The sequence below is a fragment of the Manacus vitellinus genome, unplaced genomic scaffold (genome assembly GCF_001715985.3).
Source record: "Manacus vitellinus isolate BGI_N305 unplaced genomic scaffold, ASM171598v3 scaffold_5_pilon, whole genome shotgun sequence".
NCBI lineage: Eukaryota > Metazoa > Chordata > Aves > Passeriformes > Pipridae > Manacus > Manacus vitellinus.
This window is the reverse complement of record NW_021940682.1, coordinates 1836726-1862433: the sequence shown is the minus strand read 5'-3', so window position 1 is coordinate 1862433 and position 25708 is coordinate 1836726. Positions and strand designations below refer to the sequence as shown.

The 25708-nt window shown below is 40.0% G+C and overlaps 1 protein-coding gene across 1 annotated transcript in view; it reads right to left on the bottom strand.

Moving 5' to 3' along the window:
* The window catches only part of PIK3C2G (phosphatidylinositol-4-phosphate 3-kinase catalytic subunit type 2 gamma), a 194870-nt gene extending 189137 nt beyond the window's left edge, over positions 1 to 5733 (bottom strand). The window contains exons 1-2 of the mRNA XM_029963387.1: positions 5074 to 5733; positions 1588 to 1670 (exon numbers count right to left, since the gene is read on the bottom strand). Of these exons, the coding sequence (XP_029819247.1) occupies positions 1588 to 1670; positions 5074 to 5733 (743 nt within the window). The remainder of the gene's footprint in view (positions 1 to 1587; positions 1671 to 5073) is intronic.
* Between the last annotated feature and the right edge of the window lie 19975 nt (positions 5734 to 25708).

Genomic DNA, 25708 nt, shown 5'->3' with positions numbered 1-25708 from the left:
TTAGCCCTGTAAATAAAACCATTTATTCAAAAATCAATAGAAAGCTTTTCCTATAATTAGAATGTTTAGACATTAAAAGAATCTGAAAATCTGAGAGGAAAACTGTCATATGAAATGTGCCTTCGTGCATCTCATGGTAGAAGAATTGGGTTGGAGTTCAGCCTGAAAAACTGTGGAAAAGTAGAAAACTGAGATGTATGTGACTGAGTATGCTTTGAAGATGACCATCCACCCCATATGAATACATAATATATTCACTGTTAATTTCAGTGCAACATCAAACTAGGTTTTGTGGTTGGATTTTCTTTCCCCTTAAGAGAAGTAGGCTTGGCTGACATTGAACAAAATCAATTCATTAAGGTCTAATAAAAAAAAAAAAGCGGCTCTCTATTTTCCAACTAGGCTTCTGGTGGGAAAAGCATGCATTTGTGCTAACAACTTGACAGTGTGATCAGTGAGTATCTACAAAGGCAAATGAATCTGCACAGATGGTCTAAAAGCTCATATTTCTTAGTGTGCTTGGATTTCAACACAATTTCTTTTTCTGAAGAAGATTAAGAAAGTAAAAAAAGTTCAATCCCATTAAGCCAAGCTATTAACTGTAACGGTAAACAATAATTAAAGGAGGTTTTGTCACTTGCTTAGTCTCACTTTTCATCATGACAGTAGGTCGAAATTCTGTTCTCAGTCAGCTTCTCCAACTTTTTTTCCTGCTCTGAGCTACAAAGGCACTAATATTGTCCAAAACAACGACAGAAAAAGGATCTTAAGTTTTATATGCTATAAGCCACCAACACTGAAGAGTTAAATGTACTTCTCACTGATAAAAGAGACAGTTAAGAGAGAAAATATTTTTTTAACTAACATTTCTTTGTGTACTTTAATCTTTAAACCAAAATTAGAAGCGTTTCCTTATTTCAGTAGATACTGGAATTATGGCATTATTCAGGAATGCAGTGTGCGGTGGTTTTACCTTGGGTGGATGCCAGGTGCCCACCAAGCTGCAGGGGGAGAAAATAAGATGGGAAAAAGCCCTACTGGGTCAAGATAAAGGTGGTTTAATAAAAGCAAAAGCAAAGGTTGCATACGGAAGCAAAGGAAAACAAAATATTTATTGTCTACTTCCCATCAGCAGGCAATGTTCAGCCCCTTTCCAGGAAGAAGGGTTTCAGACAAATGTAATAACAAATTACATCGTCATCACTCCTCCTCTCCTCCTCTTCCTTTGTCTCAGCTTTTACTGCTGAGCAGACATCATATGTTAAGGAATTATATGTTTGATCAGTTTGTGTCACTCCTCCTGGCTATGCCCCCTCCCAAGAACTTGCCCACTCCCAACCTACTGGTGAAGGGGAATGTTGGAGAGACAGCCTTGATGCTGTGGGAACACTGCTCAGCAGCAGCCAAAACACTGGTGTTTTATCCACACCTTTCTAGCTGCCAAGGCACAGCCCAGCTCTACGACGGCTGCTATGGGGAAAATTAACTCCATCTCAGTCAGACTCCATACACAGGCATAAACAATCCAATTAATATAAATAAATGAAATGTGATAGTTGGCTGAATGAAGTTTGTTTCATTACTTACTTCTCCACTGCGTTGCAAAAACCAACTGTGTTTTCATTACTTCCTTGATTTGCTTCAACCAGCTGGATAGACCAACCTGCACCCTAAAAATACAAAGAGAAAGCAGAGCTCTTACATAGATATCAGAAGCAGGATCATGAGGTTAACCTTGCATTTGGTTCCATGAGAGCTACCTTTCATACTTTATCATTCTTCCCTTGATTGATGGAGTTCCAAATAAACACAAATGACCCCATTTTGACTGCACTCTAAATGCTTTCAGAGAAAAAACACAAAGTCACAAAGCATCAGCTACCCTGGGTAAAAACAGTTTTTCCTCTCCATGCAGAACATAAGGAATTATAAAGCTTTCAAAATTCACCTAGTGTCAGAGCACAAATAACTCTAAATGCAGAAGTTGTATGTTGAGTGTAAAAAAGGGAGAGGGGGTAAACTGAAGCTTATCCTGCAGTGCATTTTAGTCCTTATTTTCTCTCCTTATGGCCTTCCAGGAAGCTCAGGATCCCCTCAAACTCTATGAATCATTCACAGAAGTCCCTAAGACAGATAATAGGAAGCCAGAATATTCTGTTGAACATGAAAAATCCCCAAATGTTTTCTGTGCACTTTGGAGACCAGAGGTCTTGAGCCACTATTTTGGGTCAGAGGACCCCTTTGTCTGTTTGCCATAGAACCTTTCAGTCAGAACATTACCTCCAGGAAAGAACTTAATACTATTATATCTGCAAGCCCATTCTGTTGCAGGTAGAGAGATACATGAGGCTTTTAAAGCCTTTCAGAAAGAGAAGCAACTAATAACATGTCACAGAGGAGGAAACTGAGACATGGTAAAAGATTTATTTTATAATTTTAGTAATAAAACTATGGAAATTTGTAATCATCATAATAACTAATGAACAGAATTTAAGATTCTTTTTGGCTGGACAAGGAAGTGCAACATGCATGAAAAGATGTAGGCTGGAAATATTACATGATCATATTATTACACATTATTTTTCAACAGGACTTGAGCCTCTACTCATTGCAAATATCTGAAAGTGAGCAATGAATGGAACAGAATTGTGTATGGAGAGAATTGATGACAACAGGGATGAAGTAACAGAATGCCTTCCTTGATGGCTGGATTCTATCTTTTTCAATCCACAGATTTATCACACTATGCTAATCAAGTCATCTGAACCATCCTTCCCAAATATGAACACTAATTGTGTATTCCTCCTTTCTGGAGCACCCAAAACAAAATCATGAAGTTTGGTCTGATGATTGTACTCAGATAGAGATGTCAGTCTTCTTAATAACTCTGAAAACATTAGCTTCTAAAACTAGGTTCTAAATAAACAGATAAATATATTACTTTTTAGGCTATATTTCAGTTTTCTTCCTAATATAGAAAAAATAGCATCTCCTTTCACCAGGATATTATGAAGACAGTTTACTATTTTTGAACATCTGACCTGGTGATGACAAGACAGGAGAAATTCAAAGTTGCCTTTATTACAGTGGACATATTTTGATTAGCACACATTAAATAAAGCCCAGGGCCATACAACTGCATCCAAGAGCTAAGGATCAGAGTGACAGTATAATTTCAGCCAATGTGAATGTTTTATCTTGCCTGCCTAGAACCTATCTCAATTCTAACCTCCACGTATTCTTTCCATTTCACTCTGCAATCTTGGTTCTCATCTCTTACTACTTGGATGTATCATTTACTCATCTTGAACCTCACAAATTCAATCTGTGCTCATTCCTTCTTTCACTATCATGTTCCACTTTTTCAACCACTCTGATAGTCTTCAGTTGGCATCAGCTCCATCATCCCAGAGCACTTCTTGCCTTTTCCAAAACTCCCAGCCCAGAAGCAATGAGTTACTACTTTACAGTAGTATTTTCCCTCTCTCAATTTTCTTTCACTTTTATTTCCCCTTATCATCTCAAAGTTCAGCTACCATCCCCTTGCCTTGGCTCTCTTTCTATCCTGACGTGGCTGTTTCTCCCTGAAGGAATTCCTGTGACCACACCGATTTTTATGCTACGAATCAATTCTCTCCTCTCTCCCATTTCTTCCTCTCCTCACTAAACAGCTCAAATACTTCCCTGGCTTAATCAAATCTTCCCACATATTTGATTGTAGTCGCCCTTGACTCAACTCCTCTCCTCTTCCCTCCTCTACAATTCTCTCCTCCTCTGTCACAGAAGCGTTTGTGCCTGTTTTTATATGCCTGCTTCCTGTAGCACCTCTTCTTCCCATACCACAATTTAATCTCCTCCTGCTCATTTGTATCCCACTATTTTCTACTTTTCTCGTGAGAGGGCTTGTTCTTTTCATCATGATGTCAGCATGCTTTGGTATCATAAGTAAAAAAGCAACAACAGCCTTTTGTCTCTCCACCTATTCATCCCCTCCTCTTTTGTATTCATCACTCAAATTCCAAAATGTGGTGCACAGGATTAGTCTTAAGAGCTCCTGTCCTCAGATATATTTCCCCCTGCTGCCTCCCCATCTGTCTGGGCCTGCATATGTTTACTTCTGTAGTTCTCCCTATTCACAGGCATAGAAACAAGTCAATCAAATGTCTCTTCCCCCTTGCTTTAAGATACTGTGATCACTGGGAGTTAAAAGCAGAAAGTAAACCCAAACTGTCTTTTAATATTCATGGTGCAGAGGTATCCTGTAGGCTATTTCAGGATTCCTATAATGATTCAGAAAGCTAACAAGGACTGGAGGAAAGGGTGGATTTATCATTTTCTTTTTCCTTCTCTATGTCAGGATTTTGAAAGGAAGAAAATGAGGACAGATATAACATCAGAGAGTCATGAGAGTCCCATAAGACATGGTTGTTAAAAAAGGCAAAATCACAAATAGAGCTATGAACACCTGATGGAAGAGGAAAAAAGATAAAGGATTTGCCTCAAAAAGACAGCTCTAAGAGTGTGTGTCATAGGATCCAGTTTCCACAGTTATAGCAGACGTGTCTGTTTTTAGAAAATAATTATATATGCACACGTAAGTGCATGCAGAACATGGTGAAGGCAGGATAGGGTATGTTTCATCTGTCAGGATCAGAATACGTCAGCCAAGCTAGACACACAGACAACCATCTAATTCAACAAAAGAATTAGATTCAGCATAATGTTGTTATTTTGAATCTCAGGTTTCATATCAGACCATAAAGATTCGTCATCATCTTACCTCTTTCAAGCACATCTTACTCTACATTTCCGTACTTATCCTTCTGTGGTAGTTTTATGGTTCAGTGAGCCAAAAAATTAGCCTACTGGAGCATTCTAGACCATAATCTAGATTCTCTTCTGGTATAAAATGCTTTTGCTTCCCCCGAGGCATAAATGTTTCATTTTTCATAAGGTTTTCAAATTAAGTGCTTCTAATCCACGTTGCAACAGTGCGAGCGAATACGCAAACTACAAGGACACAAACGAGAACAAAAAATTTTAAGGACTGTTAATATAAGTGAATTTCAATACCTCTCTGTCATGTCCAGAACCATAGGGCCAAGTAGGTCCTGTGCTGCATCTTCTGGAAGTGTTGGTGAAACGAGCTTCCCCATTTCCACTTTCATCTCTCCCTTCTTGCCCAAATGGGCGGTTGTCTAAGAACACGGGACATTGAGCATCTGCGTTGTCAAAGCCTATGGGAAAACCCTGACTTGTGTTGCCTCCTTCCACAGCTGAACCAAACACATTTGTGACTGAATTTACACCACTCCACCCACAGAGTTCTCTCCCTTGACTGTAGGGGTAGGGATCCACCAGAGAGAAGTTTCTGTAATCAGACAGCAAATAAGATCTGAATCCAGCCGCGGGTGACACTGTGCCTTGCTGCCAGTGAGAGATGGGATTTTCAGGGTTAGGTTCTCCATAAGCAACTAGAGGCTGACCATAAAAATGCTGGCCAGGCACATTCAGACCAAAGACATCTGATGGGGAAAAGATTTCTTCATGATGATGTGAGTGTGATGAACCATAAAAAAAAAATTCATTGCTAACTTCATCAACTATTCGATCAAATCCTAGGGGGATCTGTCCATCAGAACCAGAATGGTACACTGGGTAACATGCTTGGTCCCCAGCCTGTCCTTTATGGAATTCATTGTGTGAGAAAGGCACCCTTCCAAAGTATGCCATGGTTCATTCTTCTTTTCAGTCTTATTAATCTTCAGGAAAGTCTCATATGAGTTCCAAGGTCAAGAGAGCAATGTTCAGAACTGGAGCTACACACCACTGAAATGAAACACAAAATAAAGGTTAATCCCCAAAATATCTAATATGATGAAAGCAGTACACTGCAGTATACTTTTTTGCTTTAGAGCTTTCTCCACAGGGTGGAAATATTTTCTTCATGTAGAGCTTCAATATTCTTTTGCCTGATCCTTATTTCCAGACATATTTTTATTATTACTATTGTTGTTGCTATTATTAAATAATAGTAACAAATAGTAACAAATTCATTCTGTTATTATCCTTGACTACTAAATATAGCAACAGGATGCTGGAAACAATTGATCTAAATGTTAAGATACTAATTCTGACAAACATTAAAGAAAATCTCCGTGTTTTTTTCATTATTTTTACATTTGGATGCCACACAATCCAGGGACATAAACCAAGTAGCTAGGAAAGCTTTGTAATAATGGTTGTCAGTTTCATTCACATCTTCCTCTTCTTTGTGCTTCAAATTTCTTCATATTCTACCACTTTTTATCTTAGTGTAATAAGGTGAAGAAAGTTAAGAGAACATAGAAGACTCCAATTAATATTCAAAACACTCCACCCCAAAATCTTAGATATGCCATATAGAAAGGAGGAAAAAAAAAAAAGATAAATAAATCAATTTCAGCCTTTTTTGTTTCTTTGTTTTACAAAAAAGATTTATCTTCAGAGCCTGAGGCCCTATCTTCTTTAGTAAATTAGCAGGCAAGGGCATGAGCTTCTGCAGCAGCTCACCATCATTCATGCTGTTACTAGCAAGCTTCCTGACCTAATTTTGGCATGTGCCAAGTACTCCTCTGGTTCAGATGGGCAGCATGTACTAGAAACTGCTGTCAGCAGGCATGAGGGTATCTCTTTTTTTAGGAAGGGAGTTTAGTTCTACAATCACAATCTATTCTGGGCCACTGGCCCTCAAGGCCTTGGCCTGTTTCGTTTACTGATACAAATGTAGCCTAAAAAACACAGATGACACAGAACAGCAATACCACATACAGCACACTGTTGTGTTAGAGTACTTTATCACATAAACGAAACAGAAACATCTGATTTAATAATTCAATGAAAAATGTATTCCCTAGCAGGAAAAGAAAAAGCTATTGAGATAAAAAATGTGCTCAGAAATTGCTAAAGCTTAGCTCCACAAATAGCTTTTCCATTATGTCTCCAAGATATTGTATTAGTTTAGATAATAGCACCTTGCACAGAAAATCTATGTTACAACAGAACGTACACACACAATTTTATTTATTTTTGTTTCATTTTAAGTCCAACTCTAGGTGACATAAGCTTCTGTCACCCACCGTGGGGAATGAGAAGCGAAATGAAAACTTAAATGGGCTGAAATGAAATCTCCAACTTAGAGGCTGAACCACTCTTTTAAGAACTCAGCTTGGTAATGCCATGTGTTGCGTGCTTTGGTTTGCTTTAACCATGTTGAAAAAAAGAAAGGCATTGGTGAAATTACACTAAGCCAGATAACCAAAATGACAGAGACCATTTTGATTTGTGATCTAAACTTCAATTACAGTCTTTCCACCTTTCTCTGAGAGCAAACCCTAAAGTATACTATGTCTTTAGATAAAGATTGCACCATTTTTTCAGAAAAAAAGAAAGACTAGTAACAGGCATTTTTTTGTATGAAATTGTCCCCATTTACAACTTCCCCTGTTTCATTTCTAGAGCAGGTAAATAAAAGAAGGAAAACAAGAAAGGAAAGGATATAGCCATTAAATCAAGAAGTCTAAGGTCTTTGATTCTTTTTTAATCCATCTCGAAAACTGGAATTTAAGGAAAATTACAAGATAAAATAATGATATCTCTCTCCAGCCCCATCTTCCTTAAAAAAGTTTGGTCACCTGGAAGACTATAATTGAGGCACAGAAAATATATTACCTTTTACACCCTTTCAACTCTTCCTAAAATATTTTGTTTACATTTCAAACAAATTCTGCCGATGATGACACATAAATGCCTAACAACCAACCTTGCTCATTCGCCACTAAGGCTTCATCTACACCTCTGCAACAAATATTCACACACACAGAGCCCACCTCCATCTATCTGTGTATCAATGCTTATCTCCTGTGCTCTCCATACTGCTCAGGAGAATGATTGCTTCCCCAGTGGTCTTTAAAAGCACAGAGTTTAGCTACAGTGCCCAAGGCTGGTCCGTGTATTCCACCCCCTGTTCTCCTCAACCTGGGAAGCTCCTGTGAGCAATGGGAAGATTGCACAACTAGCTCCCTCTCCCAGCCTTGGATCAGGGCAGAGGAAGGGCCTGGCAGGGAGCAGACACTCCTACAGCACTGTTTGTTTCTTTCATATAGGCTTGTATTTAAAATTAACCATTTAGACGGGAATCTTGGCATGCCGTGGTGTAAATCTCACTGGTTTAAGTCTCACATCCAAGTTCAGTTGGAACAACCAAGCTCTGTATTAGGGTCGAATTCCGATCTTTTTCCAAGCAGCATACAAAATTCAGGAAGTGATTTGGCTCTTTGCCTGTCACTGTTACATCATTTGAATCATGCAAACCGCATTGATAAAGCTGAATTTTCAAAAATACCTAATGAGAAAAAATTGATATGCTTTTTAAAAAAAACAAAGCAAAAAAGCCAACAACAAACACCCTAAGTTTTTAGGTTAATTTCCTTTGCCTTGTGGTTTCTGAATTCACATTTTGGAGGGTTTGGCTTTTTTCCTCCTCCAGCTATGAACCCTCCCTTTCCTTTTAAATGACAGCTGCGTTTTCACATAACCATGTGGTTCTGGGATCAGGGGTTTTAAGAGAGAATCTCAACAAGTATTCTAAAATATTCATTACAAACCAAGAGACTTGAAAGCAACACACAATGCTCACAGCATGTGAGCCATCCAAGCACATGACAATACTTCCCAGACTTCAGCATGCACATGCATTCCACAAAGCCTGGCACATTGTGGGCTCACTTTTCCATTTCACTGGAGCCCAGGAGGAGACGACTGGGCCACTTGCTAAGTGGTAAGAATCATCTGTTGCAACTTCTTACCTGAAACACATAATTCGTTTGAAGAATATTCAGTCTCCTGTGTTTTCCTGTTCACAGACACATTTAGATGACCTATGTGCTTTCAGTATCAAGGGGGTGTAACTTTTTCGTCAGAGGCCTTCCTTCCTGTTTAACCGGTTTACCAGGGTGGTGATGAGTCTTTCCCAAGTCTTCCTTCAGGGAAAGTTGAAACAGAAGTAACAATAAAAAGGTAACACCTTATCTGTTCCCTTTCTCAATTTGGGAACCCAACCTTTTTTTTTTTTTTTTAAACAGGGTGGTAGGTGATCTCACTTGCAGTACAAGTTGCACACATGCTTAAAATAACACCTTCACTGAGGGAAAGACTTGCCTCTTAGGAAGACTTCTGCACAAGAACAGGATTCAAAAACTTCATCTTCACACAGCTTCCATCTATCTGTGCTGGTGGCACATGCTCTGAAAGGAGCTCCCAGCTCCACTCACAGGAGATGGTGATGGGACAGATCTTTGATGGCAGAGAGGCCCTCTGGCTTTGGCTCCTCGGTACACAGAGCTGGGGTAGTCTAATGTGGGAAGAACCTCTCTTATGCTGGGATATTTCTCAGGGACCAATGAGGACTTGGCCCTCCTCAAAGGGTTTGGTTAAGAGCTGGAGTAAACACAGCACTGGTCACATACATCTTCCTAGACCTCCAAGAGCCCAGGACCCTCCATAAAAGGGAGCAGCACAAGCTGCTCCAGGCACAACACGGAGTTCCCCCAGGGACCATCTGCCTTCACACTTCATACCATTCCTTAAAAAGGTATAAATTGCTCCACTCAAGTGGCTATTCAGAACTCAAACAAAATCCCAGCCCTAGTCCAATCCTGTTACTTCAAGGTTGTTGCAGTTAAGAAAATACCAGCAAAAGCAGTGAGGGAGTAAGTATCAACAAAACAGTATTTCAGTTACAAAAAGCCATGCAGTAAGACTGAACAGATTAGGACAAAGCATTTAAAGTTAATAATTAATATCAGATACCTTATATCTGATATACTGAAGTAATAATGTGATAAAGCATTAAAGGAAAAACCCTGCCCTTCAAAGTATAAAAGCAGTCAATGATGTCATTGTGATTTAAAAGCAGTTAGACAAGGACAAAACTTATTTCAGTTGGTGAAAGGTGATGCCTTTTTTGTCATATATTCTCCAACCCTTAAAATGTCAACTTGCTCCACAAACAATTTGGTGGCATTTGTGCTGTGCTGTAGTCATTGCCAATGATTACTGTGAAGTGATCCTGAGAGAGAGGAACACACCAATTTTAGGAGCTGCCATTTCAGAGTTTATGGCAGTGTGATGCTGCTTCATCTCACAGTGATTGGACACAGCAAAAGGAGGAGGATCGAGAGAACAGGAAATATGCGTGGGAAGAGCTCATATTTCCCAAGCACACACAGAGGGTGATAGGGATAATACAAACTGAGGTGGGACCCGTCCCCCTCTCTCCCCATGGTGATTTCCAGGAGAAGGCTACAAAGGCTTTTCCTGGGAAACTCTGAAAATTTTCAGAATTACATTAGGCTTTTAAGGTGGCCACTATTTTTCTGTTTTCTGCTTCCCACCAAAGGAGCAGGCAGGAAACTGCTGAGTCACTTTCTACCCTAATTCCTCCTAGAACTGCCAAGAGCTGTCTCCTCCTCTTTTGCTGGCGTGTGGGACAAAATGTCTAGAGACAAAGAAAACTGGATACTCCCCGGGATGTTTCCTTTACTTCTGTTAGATACTCTCGCTGCTCCACCCACCGGCAGGAGCCCACATCTCACTCACTCCTCATTAACGAAGAATCATGGATTTGATTTAGCTATGCATGAGTGTGCTTGTATAAGCCAGGTCTCAAAAAGCTGCAGGTAAAAAGCTGGCAAAATAATCACTCTACACACCCCAAGCTGGAATACAGCATCTTCAGTAGGCTGCTGCTGTCAGTGTTGCTTCACAGTTTGGAGCTTTCCCAAGCAGCACCCTTGCATTTGAAGCCTTCAGGCTTCAAGTAATACGGGGCTTGCAAAAGGAACGCAGCAAAGTTTCAGCAATCTGTGGGGATGGAAAACTGGTTAAACAGAGAGCCAGTGAGGAAACGGCTCCATTTCATAACAGATTCGTCCTTCTGTGTTACTAATCTCCAGTGCCACCTACTGTCACTTCCCCAAAACTGTGAGGCAGGGGACAGACATCGCTGTGTCGAGCACAGTGGCAATTAAGCTTTGTGTCTGGTTACAGGGAATGTCATCATATTTTTTGCCATCCCTGACAGATATGGTCCCTGTCAGAAGGCTGCTCTTTATGGGAAAGATTCACGATTGCTGAGGTCCTGCTTGAAGAGGGTGTGATACTACTACTCCTAGATTAGTCCCACTGCACCAAGGTGATGATGAATTATCAGCAAATCTACATAGATACAACAGGTTTCTTCCATGTGCTGACAAAAACAAATGCAAAGGTTTGTTGTGTTTAAGCAGCAGATGAACAAGAATTCTGGTTAAAAAAAAAATTAAAAAATGAATTGTTTTGTACTATAGGTCCTTATTTCTTTCTCTCTTACTAGCTTCAGCAAGCAGGGGTCATGCCTTCTTACCAGTTTAGTAAAACCCATCAGGGTAGATGCTGCTGGGCAAAGAAAATAAAAGTTGCGACAAACAATACAGTGGTTGAGTAACTGCAAATGATTCATCAGTAAGGGATACATTTTCTGCAAAGGGTAAGAAGGACTCTTCAGTTCTGAAAATACTCCTCACCCTCTATTTACTCACACAGAACAAGTCTGGGAAAGGACAAAGAGAGAAGAACAGAAGAGGAGCAAAGTTTCACTTTTCCAAGAAAAAAAAAATTGAAAAAAATTGTTTTACATAGAAAACATTTTCACAGGCTCTGCTGACACCTACACCTAATATACAAAGTTACACCCTCCTGAGGTTTGAAATATGCTGTTGTGAAAGATCAGCCTTTACAGTCTGCACACACTGACTGTAGAGTTAGCCATGACTAAATGTAGACTGCAGAATTTAATCTCTCCTTTTATTTGAACATCTTTTGTACTTTGATCCTCTGAAAGGAACAGTGCACTTCAGCAGAGTTGTTTCTGGCAGAAACAATTACTCCAGCTTTAAAAAAATCAAATCACTGAAAAGCTGGGTGCTGAAAAGTAGAAGTCTTAAGGCAACCATCTTAAATATATAGTTAAAAATAAGATAAGCAGGCAGATTTTATGTGTGTAAATACAGGTATAAACGCACTCACATATATGTAAGGCTTATATACGTGTATCTACACATACATGCATATGCATACAAAACAAACGTGTGCACATTTACATGTATAACCAGATCTCTCTGTAAAAGCCTATAATAGGTGTATACCTATAAAAGCCTATTAAATGCTAAGTGACCCAAGAAAAGAGCTTACGTGATTCAGAAAAGAAGTCAGGCCACCTGTTTCAGATGAGAGTCAAACATCCCAAAGCTGAGAAGTGCTAAAAGCCAAAGCTCTTGTTCATAAGGCACTATAAATTTTACTCTGTGCTGTTTTCTTACCTTTCTCTTGCCTTCTCTGATTTTCCCACTGTTTTCTTATGCTCTTGCTTTCGTCTCCCTGGTCCAGTGTGCCTGCTCAATGGCTTTCTGTGAAACCCAGCTTTGTCATTCCAGGGTATTCAATAGGGTTTGTTGACCTTTCAGAAGTTGTTCTTTATCATAGACTGTTCAAATATAAAAACAGTCTTGTGACACCAACACACTGTTAAGATAAGCTCCCTAGCCACTACAGCAGGCTTTGACCTATGGAAAATGTAGTGAGCTGGCTCATCACCCTTCCTAAGACCCTCTTTCATTGTAGCTTGTGGCCTCTAAAGGGTTGATAGAGCAGAAGGAGGGCAAAGAAGACCCCAAAGTACAGAGCTTGACCACTCAGTCTGGCAGACCTGGGCCAGGGTAGTGTTGCCATATTAGCCTGGCTGTGCTACCTCAGGGAGCTCTTAGTGTGAGTACAATTGCCTGGAAGAGGACCTGACTGAAACATGGTTTTGAATTCAACTCCAAAGTGACCCACATGTGAGAGAAGGGAAAATGAACCAGCAGGACTGAGTCCTTTTCTCTTATAGGTGCCACAGGTACCTTCAGGGAAACCAGAAAAATTGTAACACCTTTTGCTAGGTTTATAATATAAACCAATACATATGAGATACCATAAGCTAGTATGTACTGCAAACCTCACATAACATTTGAACCAGCTCTGCTGCCTTTATCAAAGAAAACAAATTGATAACTGTGTAAGCATAAAAATACAGGTCAAGGGAGGTGATTCTACTCCTCTGCTCTGGTGAGACCCCATCTAGAGCATTCAGCTCTGGGGTCCTCAGCACAGTAAGGGCAATGACCTGCTGGAGTAAGTCAGAGGAGGCCACCAAGTTTATTAGAAGGATGGAGCACCTCTCCCATAAGTAAAGGCTGGGAGAATTGGGATTGTTCAGCCTGGAAAAGAGAAGGTTTTGGGGTGACTTCACTGTGGCCTTCCAGTACCTGAAGGGAGCCTACAGGAAACATGGAGAGAGACTATTTACAAAAGCCTGGAGTGACAGGATGGGAGGGAATGGCTTCAAACTGAGAGTGGGTTTAGATTAGATATTGGTAAGAAATTCTTCACTGTGAGGTTGGTGAGGCACCGGGACAGGTTGCCCAGGGAAGTTGTGGATGCCCCATCCCACAGTGTTCAAGGCCTCATTGGATGGGGCTTGGAGAAACCTGGTCTAGTGAAAGGTGTCCCTGCCCATGGCAGGGGGATGCGAACTGGATGATCTTTAAGGTCTGTTCCAACCCAAACCATTCTATGAGTCTATAATACAGGCCTCTAAACCCAAAGAACAACTTACACAGTATAATCAACCTTATCTCAATTTACCTTTTCTCAAGGATGTTTTGCTTACATCTGCAACAAAGTGTATACTGCAGTACTGCAACATCTTAATTAATGCAGTATTTCTGAATTTTCCCTGAACTTCTTGCACATGGGCAGCTTCTTACATCTTTCTTCTGATTTTAATTGTACTGTCATAATTGCTCACAGTATGACTGAAACTCTGGCTTTAAAAATAAAAAAAAAAAAAACAAGCTACCATATGGCTTTTACAAAAAAAAGAAAATAGCTTGTGGGTGCATATATAATTTTTAAACCAACTGAACAGCATTCCTTATATGCAATTCAGGATATAAAGCATCTGCTTAGATAGCTAATTTGGCTGCATACTTAGGTTGCCTATGCATGCCAGCAAAGCATCCATTACTGTTTTCATTAAAACTTTACCTGCAGCATGAAAGCCAACAATAATTTACTGAAGTTTTCACATAAATAATGCAAGGGACTGCTCACCTGCAATAAAATATATTTCTGCAAACTCCTGTGTGGAAATTAAGCTCACAGCAGCCTTCCACCACAATTGGACTGGCCCGTGAATGAGTGGCTGGCAGATACTTGCAGTGCTGAGAACACAGCTTCATCTATCATCCCAAAGTGCCTTCCCCTTCAATGGTACTCACAGACATTATTCTTAAATAGCAACTTGCTCTCTGCTGTGTCAGGTCCTGCACTAGCCTGCTTGTGGCTTTGCTAATAATGTTTTTGTATTTATGAACCAGTGGAGCAACAAGGAAGACCGTGATGACTTTACCTCCAGAATTAAACAGGTGAGGTGCATTCCCTGGGGCTGGACAAGACACTCACACTGCAGCACTTCTGCAGCAATAAACATTCATCCTACTCGATACCAAAGGTGTTCATTCCATTGCAGCAGCCGTGACTTAGGTTTGTGGTTTGCCTTGCAGTACCTTTGGGCAGCCCAGCCAACCCTTGTTACTTCTACTCCTCTGGCCTCCTTACCTTGCTCTGTCTTCCTCCCAAGTGCAGAAGTAAGTCAGTGCTGAGAGGAGAGCCAAGAGCACAGTGCTTCACATCAGGGGAGAGCTGTTACACCTGTACAGTCAGAGGGGACCTGCAAGGCCCAGGTGGGAAAGGCAGGTGGCAAAATCATGCTGAAGCAGAGATGCCTAGGGGAAGATAAAGGGCAAGGACTTAATATCCTATCCATTCAAGGTGGTCTCTATGGGCAGCTGGTGTCTTCCAAGGACAGGTTCCCAGTTCATGATGAGGTCAAATCATCTGGCAAACCCTGGGTTAGGAAAGGAAGAGAGAAAGCCAGAGAGCTCTCTTTTCATGTCCACCCATTCAAGAGCCCACAAAAACCCCTCATTCAAAAAGCTCCACAGTCTTTGCATAGACAATAATCTCCTGGTACTTTTGGGTGAGGGCAACTACTATAAAAGAAACAGGTAGTACCATCCTTTACCATCACCTACAAGATGGCCAAAATCACACCATGCACTGACAACATGAACACAGATAGGGAGAGACACACTTCTCACCACAGTTGCTGGGGCAAGTGAAAAAAGCAGGAAGCTCTGGGGTTAGGTACATTCAGTGGTGATGCCCTGCCACCCCTGCCCCACCAGCCTGTGCCGAGGTCACTTCACTCACCTTGGTGGTTCATGCAAAATAAGAAACTCCAGTTTAGAAGGAGTTTTAGACTGAGGGGGTGATCCCATTATGAAGAAATACATCACAGGCAGCAAAACTACCTCCCTTCTTTCCCAAGCAAGTGCTGTACTTACAAGATCCATCTGATCCCAAGCACGGGAACACCACACTGCTCCTTCCAGTTCTGGTAATGTAAGTGTGGGGGTTGTCCTTGACACAAACCTGAAGCATTCAGGTCAAACGTGAGCCTTGGGTATGCCCAAAAGCAAATAAATACAGAACTCACCACCATTTCAGTTTTCATTAAGGGCTGGTTGTTTTTTTGAGGAGAAGGGGACAGGATTTTCAGAATGTAAAACAAGCAGTTTGACCCCATAGGTTGAGAACCTTAAAAGACAAAAAAAAAAAAGAAAACCAAGGTAATTTAAATCCACCTGACATTCAGGTGCTGAAGTGTCATCTCAGAAGGCTGTACCACAGGCCTCCAGGACATGGTCTAAAATAAGAGATCACGTTCCACAGCAACATGCCCTTCATTTGAGGCCTGGTGTCACAGCCTGTTATAGTCAATGGCCATGAAAAACAAGACTCTATACTGAAATTTGAGACACTACGCGTGATTTATCTTGATATTAAAATAAACTTCATCCAAAGAACTCCTTGAACATCTGCACTTCCTTCTGAGTGCCTCAACTGTGCCATGTCAACATTATAGCACCAAGTCCAGGAAAAATTCAGACTTCCTAGACTGAGGCTGGAGCCCACTCATAATACATTGTTCATGTCTGCTGCTACAGACTAGGAATAGTTATCTCATTCTTCACTTGGTTGATCTCCTTTTACATCCTTGTTTCAAATGGAGTTATGCAAACTTCATGTTTGCTATCAAGCTATGAAGGAGTCTATTGTAGCTAGGATATGCTTTTCTTAGATGTAAATGCACATGCAAAATAGAAAGAGCTTTGATATTGAGATTTTTTTTCCCCTGAGGTTCAAGTATTTTATCATTTTAATAATATTCCATTTTCCTGTTGCACTCATTTTTATAACTTCTTTTGTATTAGCTCCGAGTATTATAATTCCTTTAAAATTCCTCTGGAGGGCACTATTACCATAACTATACAATTAGCTACAGATGGATGTAATAGAGATAAACACTCAATAGCTCTGTTGGCAGGAGGCAGAGTGTCTTTTAACCAAGACAGCTTCTTTACTGCTGCCTGGGTTTTTACGCTTCTTTAGACGATATGGAAAATCTTAGTTACAAAGAGGAAGAGAATTAAGAAATTTTAATTGGTAGAAGTCTGTCTTGCAAAAAGGTTGTGTGGGGCTTTTTTTGTTTTGTTTTTCTTGTAATCATCTTTGTTAGAAAGTACTAGAATTTGGTATATCCTTCAAAGGCTTTACAGAAGTGATATTCTCAAGGCACAGGATGATTTGTGATATTTTGGGTTTAGAAGGGATAGAGGAACTGATTATTTTACAGACTCTTCCTACTCTCTGTGGACATTCCTGTAACCTCAAAGCTGGACAGGCCACTGTGAGACCTTTACTCCAATCTCTTTCCATTCACCACAGCTGCTCTGTCCCACAGTGCAGAGCAAGGTCACCTACTCCTCCAGGATTTAGAAAAGCCTGCACAGCACAAAGCAAAGGAAGGATAATATTTTGGACCTAGGAAAGAGATTATGACACACCAGGGTTTCTTAGAAGCTGCGTGGTTTTTTTTCAGAACTGAGAAGGAAATCAGAAGTGAGCCTTGCAGTTCACAGGAAAACTTTTCTGAAGCGGGAATAAACTCATGAAAGCTTGGAAAGGTCAACTTTAAAGCAAACGTGTCTCTCTGATCCCGTTGCCCTCTTGTGGTCATGTAGGATATTGCGAGATCATTTTATTCGAGAGCTTGGAAATTTTGTACAGTAAACCAGTGATGAAAGGCAATCCTCAGAGTTCAGGTTATGACTTGTTTTGGGGGGCTTTGTGTGGGCTTTGCCCCTCCCGTATTTTCTGGTAAACATAATTATGTGTAGAAAAAATATTTTACTTTGATTTTACTACTTCCTCTTGTTTTGTTTGTTTGGTTTTTTCCCTTTAGAAGTTGCATAGGTAGTTGTTTCATTTATTTTCAAATTAGACTAGAAATTATTTGAGTGGGTGAAATACTTACGAGAGAGTTATCTGCATCTTAGGATAATATATAATACAAAAGAAAATCATACTCATCTAATGTGGGTTTAATTAGGTCATCAAGCAAAGAAAATAAGAAGGAAGGGTACATTTTTTGTTATGGCAGGAATTGTATATAACAATCTACTGTTATGGAGAAGGAAGAGCACATATGACTAGAATAAAATATATCAGAATAAAAATATAGAGATTTTGAATTAACTTGTGGTGAAATGAAGTTTGGAGCTGCATTGATATTTTCAATTAGTAAAAATTATCCTTGCTTCTTTTCATTGATCCCTTCCCCATTTCAACCTGAATTCCCATTTACTAATTATCTCCTAATGCAAAGACAGTTGTGCCCATACTTGTATTTTACTTCAGGGTCTTTCCTCCTCTCCAGTATCTGCATTGCCACACCAAACACTAATCGCTACCCTTCAACAGCAACTGAAGCATTTTGGCTTAGATGAAAAGTTTTTTTAGAAACACAAAAACAAATGACATGAACTTTCAAATAGATGTAAGAGAGAGGAAAAAAAGATAGGTCAAATTTTGGGCAGACCAACCTTGACACTGTCCTTTTAAAGCACTCCCCAGGCAGCTTTAACTTTTGCAACCAGCACTCAAGCAGCCTCTCACCCCAGGGCCCAGTCAGCTTGGCAGGATGACAGAGGTCAGCATTTCACATGAATGAACAATTTCTCCAATATATAAGCAAGCATTCAGCTCCCTCTCTCTCTTTTCACCTGTCCTTTAAAGTTTAAACTGAGACCATCATAGGTACTGTGCACAATGCAATGAAAATCCCTCTTTCTATTAACCCTTTGAACCTTTATAAAACTGAGGGTTTCACTTCTTTCAAACTGAGAGACTGCAGCCACAGAAGGGCTCCTCCTTTTGCCTCCCACACCAGCTTCCCCCCCCCACCATGTAGTTTCCCTGGCAAACAACCCCCCATTAGCTCTCCAACTCAAAAACTAGGTACAGCAAAACCTTACTGTTCTTGCAGAGCGTTCAAAGCATGAACACCCACAGCAGGGCCAAATGGGTGCAGTACTTAGACCAGATTCACTTTTTCTATAATACATCTGCTTTCTGCTCTCAATGTGACTGGCCCTTACATGCAAGGTATTTTTGTGTGGGAGAGAGAACCTCCATACAGTGATGTGGTTCACGCTGAACTTATAGGGAGGCCAAACAAAACTGACTGAGGTAAAACAAAGCCTTTTTAGTGAGTTCTAATCAAGGCACGAGGCAATACACACAAATTTTCACAAACTCAAAGGGGTTTAGAGTTAAGTGGTCACAAATCTACAAGTTATAACCAAAGACTTAACTCTTCAGTCCCAAAAACCAAGAGGCACACATCTTACCTGCTATTAGCTGAATGGTCCAAACGGGTATGGAAGTTCACTTATCCACCCAAATTCTCTGGAGAATTCTCAGAATGCACCTCTGTGACTCTGGTTCAAATTCACTGTTGAAGTAAACTGGAAAAAAGAAAGAAAATGGAAGTCTGGATAAAAAAAACCTGCACTGGCTTTGCTACATAACCAGTCAACTTCCACGCTCCCAAAATTCAAAACTCAGACCATATTTCTCTGGGTTAGCCTGACTCTGCTTTAAATTGGTGTGCAATTTTTTTATAGAAAAGAAAAAAAAAGCCATTCAGAAAAAAGTCTCTTGGTAGCTATTTAACATGAACTAACTACTCAGCAAAATTTGATTAAGACAGACTAAGAAGGCTAAGAAAACAATGAAAGAGAAGTTTAGAATTCACTAACTATTCATGGAGTTTAGGTTTGCCATAAGACAAGTTTGTGGTCCCTGTACCCCACATGCTGATGGGTACCATCCCAAATTCCTGCACATAAGAAGAGCACATAGGGGGCTATCAACAGAGCAGAAACAACTGTGACTGCAAAACAAACCCCATCCTCCCGAGTTCCAAATTGTAAGAACCATTATGATCACTGTTTTTGTACCCAAAAAAAATAAGCTTCAAGCAGATAAAATTATGAAAGGGCCACAGATAAGAAAGGGTTAAGAAATCCTGAGTTTCTGACTACCCAAGTGTCCCAGACACAGTGCCTTTTAGAAGATGGGGCAACTAAAATGTTGAGATGTGCAGGATTAAGTGTAACCATGTGCTTTCATTGCACAGAGCACCACTTTGCCTTTTCCAGTCAGAAGGCCATAACTGAGTAAACTACAGCCAAGCACTGGATATGCATCTGTTTAGACTCATATTCCAAAGGATGAAACAGGGACCAGGGCATGGTTCCCCTTTTAGATAACAAAAGAAGGTTAAGCCATCCTGATAAGCCTACAGAGGTACCAGACAGTGAAGAAAACTGTCATGCACTGCATTTTTTTGATTCAAGCATTTTTTTATTCTTTTCGATGTGCTCTTTACCTCACATCTGAAATAAGCTCTGAGGAACTGCTGAGGTTCAGTTACTATCTTTCTCAGTCCCATATTTTTGAACCCTTTTGTTGCACCACTAAAATATTTGGACAAGGTAAGAGATGCCCTTTTGCAGTTGGACACAGCTTGTTGAAAGATAACTGGAGTACTCAAAACAAGGATCCCTCACAGAAATGCTCTTTGATTTGGATTGTTCTGTTCTCTCTTTGAGTGGCCCTTTTTTTCTTTTCTTTTTTTTTTTTTTAGGAAGTTTGCAGAAAGAATAGTGGGGTTTCAGGGCCCCCTTGTTCTTTTTTTTGCCAAAAGGCAAAAGCTTATGATCCATCCACATCTCTGAGGGCTGAATTGCAGCTAGAATTCCCTGGAGCCTGGCCCGAAGGGGATGTTGCTTCGGTGAATTCAATTTTCCAGGGTATTAAGAACTGAGAAAGTAAAATAGATGACAGGCACTCAGGGTGGAATTCTATCTTCACTGGAGGTTAATGGGGCTTTCTGCCACCATCTTCAGGTAGGCCAGGATTTCACCCCTGCTTCAGGGAGCAGAGCAGAAAAATGTTATACAAGCTTTGAACATTTATTTTGTAAGGCTGAGTTTGGTAGTAAAATACAGATAATGATACTGCCTTTGCCTGTAAAACTCTTCAAAAGGTATGGAAGGGAAGCACTACATAAGAGTGTGGTATTATGGATATCCCACCACAAGAATGAAAGAAATCGAGGCTTTTTATAAAAATTGCTATTTCAAGGATATTAAGTCTTTGAAGGGGTTAGCCCTAAAGCTACATTCTCTATGCAAATCTACTATGGAGAGGAAAGATGAGCCTTCTGAACAAACTATGGATTTTCATGTAGTTTTCAAGGCGGAAGGCAGCTGAACACCACAAAACAGCCCTAATCCTTCACAGTCCCATCCTGTCACATCCTAACCATGTGTTTTCCTCAGCAGAGGCACAGGACAAAGCAGAAGAAAAACAGCTTTCTACGATGTAACAGGGCAGCCTCATCACTAAGACCTTCCAGAGTGGAACAGAAAGGTGTTCTGTTTGGAGACTGAAGATCTCAGCAGTCTTTCTTTGCTCTGCCAGGGGCAGGGGTCCTGTGAGATTTGTTGTAGATCCACTTACATCTCAGGTCTTCCTGTTGGCTCACCTCCCTCTCTTCTTGCAGACGGGAAAGGTTTTTAATAAACATTTGGCTCTAAAAAAAAAAATCTCTGAGAACTTGTTTCTAGATCTATCTTCGATATTTGATCTTGTATCTAAGGGGATACTGTATTTTTTGCCTTCGTTTCAGGGATCTGTTTTACTAGAGTCATTCATATTGGTACTCTCAAACTTCACTGGAGGTTTTAGTATGCTAATGTAACACAAGCAAAATAATACCTAGAACTGATGCAGCTTGAGGTCAATCACAAATTTAATGGAATCACAAATTTAATGGACACACCAGTACAGACTTAATTTCTAAAACTCATTTTGACGACTACAGAAACACTTTTGACATAAAAGAGGTTTGTGATCCTCTGTCTTATCCTCAGAGAGGAAAATGAGGAGAAATGTAGAAGAAATTTGCCTTTAATCCCAATTCACATATAATTTCATTGGTCTGAATATTTTACCTTGATCTCAGTGGTATGAAAACATATTAAGATATAGGCTGTCTTAATACTGCCAGATTTAAGGAAGAAAGGAAATTAAGAAAGCAAAAAGGCAATAAAGAAAGCAGGCAAAGCTCTGTGGCAATGGATCAAAAAATCAGAAGTAAAGAATAGCAAATAAGGATGGGAGCAAAAGAGAAAGTCATCAAAGAGGGCAGTAGAGGATGCAAAAAGAAATAAGCAGAGGAAGGAAGGCATTATCTAAAGCAGAAGTGCAGTGGAGGCAAAAAAATATTGAAACAGAGCAGAGAGCAGAGACATCACAGAAATCGAACACAAAGTTATAGGGAGCAAACTGATAAATTATGAAAATGGGATACAAAAGAGAATAAGGCAAGTAAAGGAGCTGAAGCAGAGAAAGAGAACAGAAAGAGACACCACTTCACCTCTGGGAATACATTTAATTGCAGTCAGAAGGTGACTTGGGGCCTACATTTAGTTGACTAAATTCCCAGGGAATTAAGGAAAAAAACCCCACACCCTGAGTAATAGCTGCCTTTCAAATAAGCTGCCTTTCAATGCTTTTAGGCTTTCTCTGGGCTAGCTGGATTTCTCTCTTCTGTGTTTTCACTCCAACATTTTTGCCAACCTCACTTTATCTCCCTAATTGTCTCCTGCATCTTCCTCCCTTTACACTTTTTTTTTTGCTTGCTATTTTGCACCTTGATTTAAAAGGACCACTATAACAAGTGCTTGTTTCTAACCAACAGCAACTGACTGAAAGATGAGAGGGTACCCACAAAAACTAGAAAACAATTCTAAGGAGAGGAAAATCAAGAAGAAACAAGAAGCCCAAAAAAAGTCAATGCAATTCAATATTTGGTCTCTTATACTACCAAGTCTGAGTAAACATCCTCATCCCCACATAAAGTATTGCAAGTTTTTCATGGGTAAAAACAGTAAAAATCTTACACTTTGAAGTGTGTAAATGAACAGCCTTGATAACTCCAAAAGCTGATTCTGAGGCATTAGTTTGTCAGGGTTTTTTTTAATAACTTTTTTCAGTAATCATGCCCCAATTATGCTCTTTCAGACCCTCAAAAGACAATCAGCAATCAGGAAACAGCTTTCAGGTCAGCAAAACTGGGTCCCATTTCAGTATTAAAATACTTGGACAGAATGTAAAAGTCTTACAGACATGACTGCAATGCTTTTGAGTGGATCTGATTCTGTTCCACCACCATTTGATTTGAACTCCAGCATTTCATAATGTAAAAATAAATAAATAAATAAATAAATGAAGGCAGTTCAGCAAACTGCTTTGGTAAAGCAGGTCCTTAGCAAGAACTCTTCCTATTCCATTTTTTTCTGTGAAGAAAGGAAAGCAAACCAGACTTGGAGCACTAATGAAGCACTTAAAGAATTAATGTTATGGCATGTCAATGTGATACTGTTGAATGTTGTTCATTACAGCTTCTGATTAGCACCCATCTTGCTAAAAAGAGGGACAAGACCAGGACACAGTTTGGGATTTTGAGCTAAGCAATGTTACACCAACTGGTGTACTGTACTAATGTACCTTTAACTCTCACACTGTATTTAGTCTATAACAGAGTGGATTTAAGGGGCAGGAGGGTAACTAATTAGAACTTTCTTTCCTCCTTGTATAAAACTCTGGTTAGGGTGGCTCATGCTGGGACTCTTCACAACATGGGTGATGCTCCCTGTTTCAGTGACATCTGTTATGCATTAGAGCACAGCTAAAATTGATGTCTTCCCATGTGAAAACAGCTTTATAAATAGGAGAAAGTCTGTTTCACTCACTAGGCACATTTCTGGAAGCCCAGTAAGAATCAGCTTGGCTTTGAGCATAGGTGAACTTGCACCACAAGAACAGAACATTCCTAGATGGAGATTAACTATGGATTTTTCAACTTCAACCTCTGTTCTCTGATAGAATTATTAATCTTTCAAAACCAAAACCTTTTGTGACAATATAGGACTTGCTAGAGTGCTTTTTCTGCCAAAAAAGCTTGTAAGCTCTATGATGGGTTTCCTAGTAAAAAAAAACCAAACCAAAACCAACCACAAACAAAAAACCAAAAGCACCCCAGGTGATGATGACACTTTGCCAGAGTGTAAACCAGCAATGCAGTCTTTTATTCAAGGGGGCTTTAAAAAAGGCAAACAAGGAAACAAAAGCATGCAGAAAAATTCTTTTGAACATTTTCACGAGAATCAAGCATTTTCCAAAAAGGAAAACAGAATAGGATTCCAGTCCTGATCACCAAACCGAGGGTTAAGCAGCAGAAAGCTCAGGCAAGTGAAAAATTACAAGCATGATCCATAAAATATTCTGACAGCTGGACAAAAAGTGAGCCTCACTACTCAAAGCCCAAGAAGAGAGAGTCCAACTGTGCAAGTGGAGCTTTTCAAATTGCCTGGCAGGGATGATTCAGTGACCAGTTTTCCCACACAAAGGGAACAGGCATGCAGCATCCACTCACACTCATTTCTGCTTGCACTGCTGAAGTTGTCCAGTTGACCCACACGTGGCTTCTGAGCTAACACTTCTTAAACTCTGAGCTTCAGAAATATTACCATTTTCTAGTTATAGCATACCAGGGAACCATTGAAGCAATGGACAAAGAGAACTACTGAGCATGAAAACTAAAATCTTCACTTAGGCCAGAGGAGGGGGAGCTTTAAACATCATGGATTACAAATATTACATTCATGCAAAGAAGATTGTTCATCGGACTTTAACTACCACATCTTTATAGTCTATGACTTTGACATAGAATTAAAAGGATATCTCCTCATCAGAGGCTGTGTAAATTTAACCCATTATAAACTCTTCCTAGTGGTTATCAGTAGAAACAATTGCCATCTGGGTAGCTGAGCAGCACACAAGGTACTCCCCTCTCTACCAGGTTCACCACATTTTGAGCAAGTGTCTGCTCCTATATCCACATTTCAAAATTGCAACTTCCCAAGCCTGGATAAGCATGAAAACTACACACTAAGACACGCACTGTAAAGTGAAAGCTGTCGTGTAAGGACAATTCTTTTGTGCACAGAAGCCTCACTAATCTCCAACAATAATTGCCTCTACATATATTTAAACTGCACGTAGGTTAGATTTGGCATAGGTTTTTAAAACCCTAGTAAAAAGAACCCCTTTGGAATCCACTGTCATCTTAGTAATAGTGGTTTAAACTTTTTTAAAAGTGATCACGAGAGATGTAAGAGGAAGCAAAGGGGCCACAGCCCAGTTCTGTAGCACGAAGCACATGCCAGAAACAGGCTTGCTGCAGCAGAAGCAATTGTCAGTGCTTAATAAACAAAGAGGGTACAAGTTCAGCAAAGCACACCAGGGCACACCATCCCCACAGTGAGCACTAAGGTCAACAGCTTGGACACTTTCCTAAAAGTATGCATATTCCTCAGCTGTTTGCTGAATAGGGATGAGCTGGTCCCCAAACCAGTAATCCATTATGGTGACAAAGTGGCTCTTAGTATGCCCAGCAACATGTGTGACAGCAGCAAGTGTTGAGCCAAAGCCAAATTCTGTCTGAGGGAGATAAAATCAGATCTAGAAGGCTAATAAGATAAGGATCAGTGCTCTGTGTACATCTATTCATTCATCACAGCACCGATTTAAGTACAGAAAAATAAAGGGTAGGAGGAAAAAGCAAAGGGGGGGGAATCTTCCTTGGATACTATTTATGTTTCAGAAATTTTGTGAGAACATTGAGTAGTTATTGTTATTGTCAATAACATTTTTCTGAAGGTGTTGACTAGCATAAGGAAGAAGCTGTGTTAAAGCCAAGCTATTAACTGCCTTTCACTCAAGTCCTATTCTGCAACAGAGTGCTTTCACAATAGCTGCAAGAGTCAAGTTTATAATTGTAAATAAGACATTCTCTGTCACATATTGTACATATCCCTATTTTTTTACTGTACATCCCTTAAGGCAGAGACTATTATTAATGCTAAATATATTAAAATTCAAGTCGAATAGCAGAAAGAAAAATAAGCAACAAGTTAATTAAACCCGCGACCAACACTTCATTGGAAAATGTTGCAAATACCCCCAAGGAAAATTCAAAGTACAGAAGAAC